This window comes from Narcine bancroftii, chromosome 14 (assembly GCF_036971445.1).
Source record: "Narcine bancroftii isolate sNarBan1 chromosome 14, sNarBan1.hap1, whole genome shotgun sequence".
Taxonomy (NCBI): Eukaryota; Metazoa; Chordata; class Chondrichthyes; order Torpediniformes; family Narcinidae; genus Narcine; species Narcine bancroftii.
This window is the reverse complement of record NC_091482.1, coordinates 9154135-9166500: the sequence shown is the minus strand read 5'-3', so window position 1 is coordinate 9166500 and position 12366 is coordinate 9154135. Positions and strand designations below refer to the sequence as shown.

General features: G+C 38.2%; 1 protein-coding gene across 3 annotated transcripts in view; it reads left to right on the top strand.

Annotated features, from left to right (window-relative positions):
• mettl16 (methyltransferase 16, N6-methyladenosine) overlaps positions 1-12366 on the top strand; it is a 73512-nt gene that overhangs the window by 49699 nt on the left and 11447 nt on the right. For all 3 annotated transcript variants that reach the window (XM_069912146.1, XM_069912148.1, XM_069912147.1), the window contains exons 7-8: positions 1594-1663; positions 2597-2686. In XM_069912146.1, the coding sequence (XP_069768247.1) occupies positions 1594-1663; positions 2597-2686 (160 nt within the window). The remainder of the gene's footprint in view (positions 1-1593; positions 1664-2596; positions 2687-12366) is intronic.

Here is a 12366-nt window from a genome sequence, read left to right as displayed (position 1 = left end):
CCACGTCAGCTGCAGGCTCGTTTGTGGCTGACCAGTCCGATGCGGGACAGGCAGACACGATTGCAGCGGTTGCAAGGGAAAATTGGTTGGTTGGGGTTGGGTGTTGGGTTTTTCCTCCTTTGCCTTTTGTCAGTGAGGTGGGCTCTGCGGTCTTCTTCAAAGGAGGCTGCTGCCCGCCAAACTGTGAGGCGCCAAGATGCACGGTTTGAGGCGTTATCAGCCCACTGGCGGTGGTCAATGTGGCAGGCACCAAGAGATTTCTTTAGGCAATCCTTGTACCTTTTCTTTGGTGCACCTTTGTCACGGTGGCCAGTGGAGAGCTCGCCATATAATACGATCTTGGGAAGGCGATGGTCCTCCATTTTGGAGACGTGACCCAACCAGCGCACAAATTACAGTTCTTAATCCTTTTTTGAATTATCAACAGCGCACATTACTGGGAAAAAAATAATTACCTGCTGATAGTTTTGGTAAAGTACTTGGAGCCCATTGTAGTGCTAATGGAAGAGTTCATAAAAAGGCTTTTCATACAAAGATTTGGCTGAGAAAATAATTTGCCTTTGCTCTTGGCTCTGTCACCATGTTAGGCCGGGATAGCTCTTGGTTCTGTCACCACCTTAGGCCATGCTTGCTTTTGGTTCTGTCATCGTGTCACCCTTGGCTCTGTCACCGTGTTAGGACAGAGTCACCCTTGTCACAGACCCCATTGACTTGGGCTCCCTCAGCACAATTGCCGCTTTGGTTTGTGTTCTCTTTTAAATCTGGTGCTTATACCTGTACTGTCAAAGATCTGGTACCTATAGGGATTGGTAGATGCTGGAAAAGTGTATTTTGCAGTAGTTTGAAACAGACTCTGACAATGCCTAACTAATACACCTGCATTAAGAATAAACAGTTTTTTTTAAAAAAAAAGTACTCTATGGTACTTGCACTGAACAAACTTCACTTGTATGAATATATAAAGTTTAAAACATTTTACTTTATTATCAATCACAATCTTTGAATCATTTAACTGTCGCTGCATCTGCAGGTTCCTCCCCCTTCTCGGAGCTGCCCGAAAGACGAACAATAACAATATATATAGTAAACTCCCCCTCTCTCCCCCCACCCCCATTCCAAGTTTTCAGATAAAGCCTCTGACCAGGGTGACTTACTAAGCAGGGATAAGGAAAAGAGATTAAGAGAATCACTGCAACAGTGATCAGCATCAACCAGCTCTTCATCCTGGGCGAACCCAGTGCTGTTTCTCACAACTTTATTCAAACAGCTGATATGAGCAAAACACAGCCGAGGTGCTCCACTGGCTGAATATTGCTCCCATCTTCACCAAAAGTTTATCTTTTGCTTTAAATACTCAATACTGTCTCTGAAACCTGGCCAGTCCATCTGAAATGCTCCAATTTCTGAAGAGTACCAGTTAGTGAAGTGTCTTTCAGTCGATCTTTTCATGGCATTTACATAAAGTCTACCAGAACTTGTCATATAATAATTGATGTGAATATTGCTCTTTAAATACAGGTTAAAATCTGTGTCATTCAAGCAATTAGGGTACATTGGATAGTATTGCCAATTTTATTTTTTGTCTTTTTCAAGGTGGTATAGTTGCATGTTGGGGAAGAAATGCAGTTTGGTTCCATTGAAAGAAGAACTTCGACAACAAGGGGTAAGAACTGAATGAGGAAGCCAAAACAAAAGAGAGTGGGCTCTAATTCTGAAGAGAATTCTAGCCAACATACTGCTTCGCCATTGAAATGATACTTTGTATGCATCAGACATCAGAAAATTTGGCAGACTTGCAATGGAAATCTGGCATTTGAGAATATTTTTGGCTTTTCATTAAATTTACCTTGTAATTTTGAGTTCCCCAAAAAATTTGTGTGAGTTGGCAATCCATTGTATGACTATGTTCTAGTTCTTGTGATAAACAGTGAAGCATTTACTGGCAATGTCCATTGAGACTTGATTCATTGGATAATGATTCATCCTTACAGTTTCACTGTACAGTGTATTCTGTGCTAAGGAAAACCAGTAAAAGCATGTTATTTTCTGAAGCACAAAGCCAATTGGCAGCACTCCAAAATGCCTGCTCCTAAATAGTGACAGAGGCCAGGGTGAAGGTCATTTTCCTGATTTCACAATTGGGTTAATGTTTAAACGTGAATTAGGATCATTTTACTTTTTAAAAAGGGAGATATTTAAAAATAATGAAGTTCTGTTCCCAGTGGCTATGAAAGGAGCTGCACCATTAATGAGCCAATATGCAGAACAAATTTAATTAAAAAAATAGCCATCCGAGGAATTGATTGTGAATAATTTAAATTGACAGATTGAAGGCAATTGATCTCCTTCGGGGGATATTTTTCTTTCCGTGTATGTTGCACTAAAATTATACTTGGGGTGAAAAAAAAACCCACATGATAGTTTTATTGTGCTAAATAGTGCTCGCTTTGGCATGGAGTTTGTAATATTTCACTGAATTTGTCTTTGATTGACGTAACCAAAATTGACAACCCCAGGCCAAATGCATCTGTTAACATACAATCAGTCAAGCTTTTGTTTTTTTTTTGTGTCTAAGCACCTGCTATATGTCACCCAGGTCCCCAAAGTCACTCACACTGAATTCTGTCAAGGACGAACCATGAGGTGGGCTTTGGCATGGAGTTTTTATGACGATGTAATTATGCCTGTAAGTATTGCATTCACTGAGACGTAATCAGTCTTCAATCTTCTATTCCAATTTAAAATAAAATGGAAGATTACAGACAGGGCCAACTATTTCCATAATCTTGCCAACATTATTAAAGTGGAGTTTAAATGTGTGCTTTGCGGGATAGAATAATATTGCTTTGCACTTCTAAGCCTCAGCTTTCCAAAGAATGTTGAGGCGTAAAATTACAGGCGTGACATGAATATTGGTCCTGCTGCAGTTGTGGATTGATATTATCAGTTCTGGTTCACTGAATAAGACCTGGTCCAGTTGGAGAAAGAATAAAATTATATTATTAAATCTATTTAGCCAGTAAATACAAGTGCGTTGAGAATATGCAATGTTTTAATTTTAGAGCTTCAAAATTTAAATTTATTAGCAATTGTGAACAACTGTTGGGGAATAAATAATTTTGTGCTACTTTAACGAGCTAGCTAGCAAAAGGGATGGGTCGGGCTGTCAGAGTCCAGTGATTAGTAGCATTTATGTTGTAATTGTCATAATTGCCAGAGCATTGCAATTCAAAGCTTTTGACAATTCTGATACAATTCATACTTTTAAACTATTTCACAATTCCTGTGAGAGTTGGACTGCTTCACCTTTAGGACTTTGTGCCTTTAAATGACAACATGAAGGAATATATCGCAGGCTATATTGTAGACAAGTCCGAGAAGAACCATCCACAGCAAATTTTAACAGTTCGTCTTTCTACAAAAACATTCCTGAAAAATGCAAGCAGAAAAGCAAGGGCAGCACGGTTAGCGTAGCGGTTATTGCAAAACCATTACAGCGCCAGCAATCAGGAATGACGTTCAAATCCCACACTGGCTGTAGGAAGTTTGTATGTTCTCCCCATATCTGCATAAGTTTTCCCTGGGGGCTCCGGTTTTCTCCTACCATTCAAAACGTACCAGGGCTATGGGTTAATTGGGTGTAATTGGGCAGCACGGATTCATGGGCCAAAATGGCCTGTTACCATGCTGTATGTCTAAATTTTTAAAAATCTAAATTTCAATTAAATAAATTATTATTTGTTAACTGAAGGGGGAAATACTGTGGAATTGAATCCCAGTCTCATTTGACAAAGCGAAATATCTTGAATAACCATGAATTGACTATCAGAAATAACTAGTAAACCACCCACTGAAAAAAGGGTTGTAAAAGGCCCATAGGATGTCATAACGGTTATTAGGGAAATTGGAAATAGGATTGCTCTTTCAGATTGGTGAATTCTCTTTTGAAGATTGTGATCATAATTTTGTTTCCATAGAACATTACAGCACAGAAACAGTTTCCTGCACCCAGACTATAACCCGCCATACCTCTCCCAAGTTACCCTTAAATGTTAAAATTGAGCCTGCATTCACCACCTTGGTTGGTAGCTTGTTCCACACTCCCGCCACTCTCTGAAGAAGTTCCCCCTAAACTTTTCCCCTTTCATTCTTAACCCATGTCTTTTGGTTTGTATCTCACCTATCCTCAGTGAGAAAAATCTACATTTACTGTCTATCTCCCTCATAATTGTAAATACATCTCTCAAATCTCCCTTCCTTTTTCTATGCTCCAGGGAATAAAGTCTAACCTGTTTAATCTTTCCCTGTAACTCAGTTCCTGAAGTCTGGGCAACGTCCTAGTAAATCTCCTTTGCATGCTTTCTATCTTATTAATAGCTTTCCTGCATTTAGGTGACCAAAACTGCACACTGTACTCCAAATTTGGCCTCCCTAATGTCTTATACAACTTTAACATAACATCCCATCACCAGTACTCAGTACTTTGATTTATGAAGGCCAATATGCTTATTCACCTGTGATGCCACTTTATGGAATTATGTATTTGTATTCCTAGATCCCTCTGTTCTACCACATTCCTCAGTGCCCGACCATTTACCGTGCATGTCCTTTCTTGGTTTGTCCTTCCAAAATGCAACACCTCACTCTTGTCTGCATTAAATTTCCTTAAATCTCTTATCTTAATGTGATAGTCCCTCCTCATTCTTCAACTTTTCTATTGAGGAAAGATACATACATTACATTTATATACAATTTGTATTTTAAATCATAATTTTGAATATTTGGTGCAACTTTTTTTGATTAATTCCTTCAAAATCCAGATGTGTTTTTGCTAAGGTTAATTTCTCTCACTGTTACATATTTTGATTCTTACTTGCAGTATTTATTTTGATAATCATAATGTACAATAAACAATGCAGTGGTTGGTGGTACTTGTTCCCTAAACAAGAAATAACCATTTTTCAGTCCAAAAGCAGTTCTGATACAACAAAGGAGTGTATGACTTTGGAGATGCCACTATTCATGTTGGAAGACATCACTGTAATTCCATTTTACATTGTCATTTGACTGAGCACAGCATGCAGTGATCATTATTGTATCTGAGGTTATTGTTGGTTGGATACATGGATGCTGTCTTAGTGTAGTACTTGTTTAATACTTGCAACATATGACGTTGCTGTTACGATTTGAGATTTGTCACTAGCTATCGCTCCCTCATTCTCCTGTTCTTCCAGATGTTTCAGAACTTGAATGGAAGTATCGATTTACAGGGTACCATAATTCCTGATGAATTCCCAAATCACCAAACTATTTTCTCCAAAGACTCATTAATAATTTTGAATTATTTTGTGCACATTTAATTTTAAAAATAAAGGATGACCATACTTTAATGTAAGAAATTATTAAAGTTGCCTTTGGCTGGACTTTTCATTTTTTTGAAAGCTTTTGTCTATCTCCAATCAATCAAATAACTTCATTAATCTTCAGAAGATTCCTCAGGCAATTGGGAAACTACAAATAAGGATGTCGATAGAGCACCAAAGCTTTAGTTTTAATTAGCCTTGGAATTTGTTAAAATCTCTGGGCATTTTGCATTTTCCCATTATTCATAATATTAACTGCCTTTGTACATTGTTAAATTTTCCTTTTTTTTCCTCCCCGTTTAATTTAAAGTACTAAACACAGACTGATATAATTTCATAGTATTTTGGCAACCTCTCCCAAGTGTGTAAAGGTGATTAGTCTCCTCTTCAAGACGTAATAGAAGCATCACAACCTAATTGTATTCACACTAGCATCTTTGCAACAGGGTTACTGGATACCTTGTCTAGGGATACTGGCATTTTTATTTTATCCCATTGACACCTCAGCTTTGATTTATTTTCTGAAGCAGATTGCGATTTGAACCCTGGAGCTTTCTTTTCTATGTGGTATTGTATAATCCAGCAATTGGAACATAAAGCAAAGTTATTCTGTGATTAATTCTATCCCTCAACCAATACACATGGGCACAGACAACCTTGCTCCAAACAACATTTTGATGTCCTTTCAAATTTAGCTGCTGCAAAACAAAGGTGACGTACAAGTTTCCAATTATTAACCTGCTACGCGTTATTACTGCAAAGCAATGAAACAATCACACAGAATTTTGTTGCCAGCAGGTTACTTCAGTATATAAAACAATTACTTTCCTATATTTATCTACACTGTTGGATTTATCAAAGTATGTTTCAGTTTTTATAGCTACCATTCTGCTTGTTTTATATCAAGAATGAGAGGAGATCTTATAGAAACATATAGGATTATGAAGGGTATGGATAGGATAGATGTAGGAAGGTTTTTTGAGCTGGCTGGGGAAACTAAAACGAGAGTTCACAGTCTCAAGATTCAGGGGAGTCGATTTAGGACAGAGATGAGGAAAAATAGTTTTTCCCAGGGAGTAGTGAATGTTTGGAATTCTCTAACCAGGGAAGTGGTTGAGGCTGCCTCATTAAACATATTTAAAATTCAGTTAGATCAATTTTGACATGATAGAGGAATTAGGGGATATGGGGAGAAGGCAGGTAGGTGGAGTTAGGTCATAAGTTAGATCAGCCATGATCGTATTGAATGGCAGAGCAGGCTCGATGGGCCATTTTTGGCCTACTCCTGTTCCTACTTCCTCTACTCCCCTGTAGAATCAGGAGAGCTAGTTTTAAATTTCAAAACATTTTTTTTCTCTCATTGTGCAGTTTTCTTTTTAGATTTTTGCAGTACTATTAAGGTTCACAGTACTTTGTGTGCTATTTGATGTGCTGTTTTTCTGCAGCTTTCCCTAGTTTCAGAGAGAAATCTCCTGGGGTACCTCTGCCTGTTACCATCTTCCCCTCGGGCACAGTGTGGGATTCTCAGGCTTGTTAATGTTTGTGTTACGCAGTCTGGAGCAGCAGTGACACGCCAGCTGATACACATTAACTGCTTTGCAAATTAATGAGGTTTTCTATGAGTATTCTTTTTATTTTTTTTTCCATTTTTGTGTATCCAGAAGTAAAGATTATGAATGTTTGTCATTGTTAAGTCCTTGTCAACATAGATCCTCTTTTAATGGGGTGGTTTGGACATGTAATTGTAGAAATTAGGGACTCCAGCTGCAGTCTTGGAATACCAGTCCTTGTTAGTTTGGACCCTGATTGATATCTAAGCATTATACCAGGTTTAAAGTAAATTAGATGACTGGTGAAATGACCTTGATGTAGCAATATATACCAGACCTCTTCAGGAAAATCCTCAGCTGAAGTGACTTATTATCCTTGGACAGAGACGTGAATTGTTTTGCTCTTTTTTTTTGTAAATGTGGTGCTTTGAAGAAAAATTGACTTTAAAAAAAAACTGTCTAAATATGTCAAGTATTTCCAAAGACACATTATATTTTGATAGGAGAGGAAGCATTAAATACAGTCAAAGTGACTGCAGGAATCAGCAATAACTAATGATTTTCCAATACAATTGAGAGCACCTGGTGAGCTTGGTCTCAAAGCCAAAGATTAAAAATCAAGGTAAATCATGATTTAATTTTTTTTTTAAACTACTTCAAATGCTTTTGAATATGTAACATTTAAAATAACCATACCAGATATTCTCTTCACTGGAAATATAGAGCATTGAGCACAATGTTTTGGGTGTTAATAAACCTACGAGAAGAAGCTGATATTTGTCAGTCTGGGTAGCAGCACGTTGTTAATAATACATTCCCTAGCCTTCCATTAGATGCACTTAACCTGCCACCAGTGCGCTGGTGGTTTCTGATTCGCAGTAACCCAGCAACAGTTCCATTCAGTGCTGCAGTTGATGTGCACAGCGATTAGTGTTCTTCTCAGGGGGATTTTTTTCTCTCTTTGACCCAGTCACCTCCTGAAGACCCACAATCAGGACAGGCTGCCAAGAAACACAAAAGGAGCAAGTTGGGCAGAAAAATTGGCCTAGTTTACTTCCGATTTTATATGGCCGGGAGCTGAATTTTCTTGACGCTTTTTTTCTTCCAAGCAACAAAAAGAGATGTGTTAGTTGTGAATCAAGAGCAGCAAACTGTGTTTTGTTTTGAATTTTTTTCTTTCTCTACCTGAACCAATTGCAGGAAAACAGGCTTCTACCCACCCCCATCTCTTCAAACCAACAGCAAAGTTTCAGGTTTGAGTTAGAGTTAAAAATAAGTTCTGTTTCAAGACGTGCCAGGAGTTCAGTGTTTGGCCAGTATCCATTGATGAAGTAAAACTATCCAAAGCAGTCTCCAGTTAGTCATCACTGTGGTGTTTATTGGATACTGCAGGTGCACAATGGTGTAATAATTTCTGTGTCATAATCCTTATAGTACAGAAGTAATTAATTGTGCTAAAAAGTAAATAATTGTGTGAAGCATCTTGAGACACTTTGAGAAGATATAAAAATATTTCTTCATATGTTCACCAGGAGTTGGTCTCCCATTGATGTTTTTTAGTATTTGTATGTGCGTAACCCTATGAGCCTCATTCAGCAGTTTCCAACAGTGACAAGGCCAAATAACTTGATATTGAAGTTATCTCCTATCATATTACCACTTAGTGTGTGATGAATTTTTACCATCGTGTTAAAAGTCTTACTTTCCTTGTGTCACCATCTTCTACAATTCATTGTAGTAGAGTAAAACCCCTGCTATCTGGAATTCAGGTGACCAGCAAAAAAAATCGAGGAAAATAATTAGGTAAAAATCATGGAAATTTAAAATTGGCATGCCTTGCTGTTAGTTCACCAATCATTCAACACACAATCTCAAGCGACTGGAAAATACACTTATCCAACATCCACTTATCCCCATAGGTGGAGGGTTTTATTGTAAAAGGTACAACACAGAATAGGACAGTTCAGAAGGGTATACCCATAGTTTTTCAGCTGGAGTTTTCTACTTGGAGAATCCGATGATCCCAAAAGACCATTCAGCTGACTCAGTGCACACTCTTTTTATTTAAAAAAAAACCTTCCAGTTGGATCCACTTCCAGAGCTTTTTTTCCCTGGGGAAAACTCTCAAATTGATGAGAATTAATTTAATTGAGTGGAAAAACTTAATGCAACTCAAAGATTGGTAAACTAAATACTATTTGAGAGGAAATAGTTCGGGTACATTTTCTGCGGGTACTAAATGAAGGACATCCAAATTAACCCTCCCTGAATTACTAAATGGATAAATTAAAAAGAAACTGAAATGAAAAGTGTATGAGAAATGCTAAGGCTGTTAAGTCATTAACAAACCAAACTGGATGCAGAACGTTCACAGGAGGACTAGAAAATAAAATTAAAGGCAGAAAGTTTTCTGACATTATCATAAAGAATAGGTTTTCTACAAGTCTGTAAAATCAATTCTTGGAGAGCTAGAAAATCCTTATCACGTGGATTCATCTACAAAATAAGGGGCCAGTCATTTTAATTTTAGACATGCTACACGGAAACAGGCCATTTCTGTCCATGCCACCCAATTGCACCCAATTGAGCGACAATCTGCAGTGCGTTTGAATGGTGTGAGGAAACCAGAGCCCCCCCCCCCCCCCCCCCAGGGAAAATCCACGCAGACACGGGGAGAATTACAAACGTGAGATTTGAATCCTGGTCCCAATCACTGGTGCTGTAACAGTGTTGCACCAACCACTACGCTAATCTGAGACCTCATTTTAAACTGAGGAGCAAAGCAATTTTTTTCTTGGAGGGTAGTGAATCTTTAAAAATTCTCTTCATTGTGGTAGGGGAGAAAAGCCAAGATTTTTGGAATGCACAATGAAATACTAACCACAGAGTGAAGCTTATTTGTTTGGTAGAAGCAAAAACATTAGATGAATAAATATTTGAAAAATTGCAGAATTGAGGATTATGGGGAGCTAGCACAGGAGTTGAGGGCAGTCATGATCATATTATGAGACAGGGCAGGCTGGGTGAGGGGGGAGCTGATTGGCCTTATGTTTTTATTTTCTTGTGTTCTGCCTCCTTTGGTAGTGCAAGCTGTCTCCAGAGACATTATTTTGTTTACTGGCATCATACCAACCATCAGCCACTGAAAAATTATGTTAATAAACCTGGCAAAGGGATCATTAAAGATGTGTGTGAAAACAAAATATAACTTGAAATTTAGTATTATTATTTTTCGCTTTACTTCGTTAATTAATCGCAAAGAAAACTTGTCTCAGCCTTAAACAGTAATTCAAATAGAATATCTTGTAGAAAAATGCATTCATGGTATTAATTCATATTACATTAAATGTAAAATGGCTAAACTATGTAACCCTAACCCCAAGATGTACACCATCGCTGCTAAACTTGCACTCTGCTGAGATGTATTTAAGAAACAATGGCAGATCTTTGATTATGGTTGCATCTCCATCTTCAACACAGATCTACCAAATAACTTCATATTCCTGTAATTCCATTGATAATATTGTAAATGAAGATGTACATTACTTTTCACAAATTGAGTTTTAAATTACTGTCCATTTTGGATAACTCTCACTGAATTGATATTGATTTGAACATGAGGCCCTCTAGTGGCGTAGAACCTTCATTGTAGCCCAAAAAAAGCCAAGAAATTGGGTTGTGTGGTTATTCAAAGTTCAGATTTATTGTCAGAGTACATGCAAGACATCACATAGAGCCCTGAAATTCTTTTATTCCTGTGGGCCAGATGGAATTTCTACGTCGATGCAGAATTAAAAATGTATTTGTCATAGAGTGAAACTCATTATTGGCCACTTATGAAGGAATCTGCAAGAGTTGGTGGTGAAAGGACAGAAATTTGGGCAAAACTTGACCTGGTTAACAATTCCTCAAATATAGACTTATAAAAGGTGGGAATGCAATGTCAGGTAGACATTCATCAATAATCTAAGATTGACAAGGATGGTGACGGGAGTGATGACAAGAAAGTACGGCGTCAAGCCAGTTAAAAAATCAACCCAAATGAGAAAGACCACAGAAATCCAGCAGAAGTATTTTTATAACCGAAGATGCAAATACTGCTTGTTTACCAGTAGGCCACAAGTACTACACGTTGGTGAAATGGCCTGATACATATGCCAGTGAGTCATGTGCTCTAACTCTAGTCTCCTGCTATAATTAGATGCTATCTATTGCCTTGTGGATCCAGGAATATCTATTCCACTAGCCTCTGGTGTTACCACAGTTAGCAAAGATCATTCAAGTAAATAAAACTTCATAACACCACTTAAGACAGAATATTGAAGTTCATTGTTAGCTTTTCTGATTTGCTACATTATGAATAATTTCAGGCATTTGATACAACTAGTTGAATTGGATTTTATTCTGTATGTTCTCAAGGTGTGTTTAAAAATTGCAAAATCAATTATCTTAGTGTGCCAATGTTGTAATGCAGATCTGCATTTTCTTAGGGTACAGGACCTATGACAAGTTTATTGTATGAGGGGGGGGAAAAAAATCGTCTTTGAGAAAGCAGATCATGCTTGTATGAATCCATTATGTCTGACGTGGAAGCACCTCAAAATATTTTCATACCTTAAATTGCATTGAAATACTATTATGGATGCTTTTCTGTTCAAGAAAGTATTACTCCTTTTTTTAATCCCCAGAAGGAAAATTAGGGGAAGACTTGCTTCTTGTAGAAATTCTGCACTCCACACTTTTCAGTCCCTCAAAAGTTCATCTTATTAGGTCGCACAGTGACACTGTTCGTAAAGCTGCTGCTTTGCAGCACCAAGAACCTGGTTCAGTCCTGATTTGGATGCTTGTGAAGTTTGTTTGTAATTGCACAGAAGTGATCCCACACATTGGTGCAGGTATGTTGATACACTGTAGTTGAATTGACCATTTTTCCTGAAGTGTGAGTTGTGTAGCCTATTTTTTTTGGGGGGGGCAGGGTGATGAGAATGTAACATAAGATTAATGATAGACTGGACATGGTGGTCTGAAGTCATTCTGTATGACTCCAATCTGGGTGACGGGCCAATGTAACATGAAATTGCACTACCCTTTACAGATGTGTTTTAGAACTACATTTGTCCGTAAACTACTCTTTGCAGACGATGCCGCTTTAGTTGCCCATTCAGAGCCAGCTCTCCAGCGCATGACGTCCTGTTTTGCGGAAACTGCCAAAATGTTTGGCCTGGAAGTCAGCCTGAAGAAAACTGAGGTCCTCCATCAGCCAGCTCCCCACCATGACTACCAGCCCCTCCCACATTTCCATCGGGCACACTGAACTCAAAACAGTCAACCAGTTTACCTACCTCGGCTGCACCATTTCATCTGATGCAAGGATCAACAAAGAGATAGACAACAGACTCGCCAAGGCAAATAGCGCCTTTGGAAGACTACCCAAAAGAGTCTGGAAAAACAAC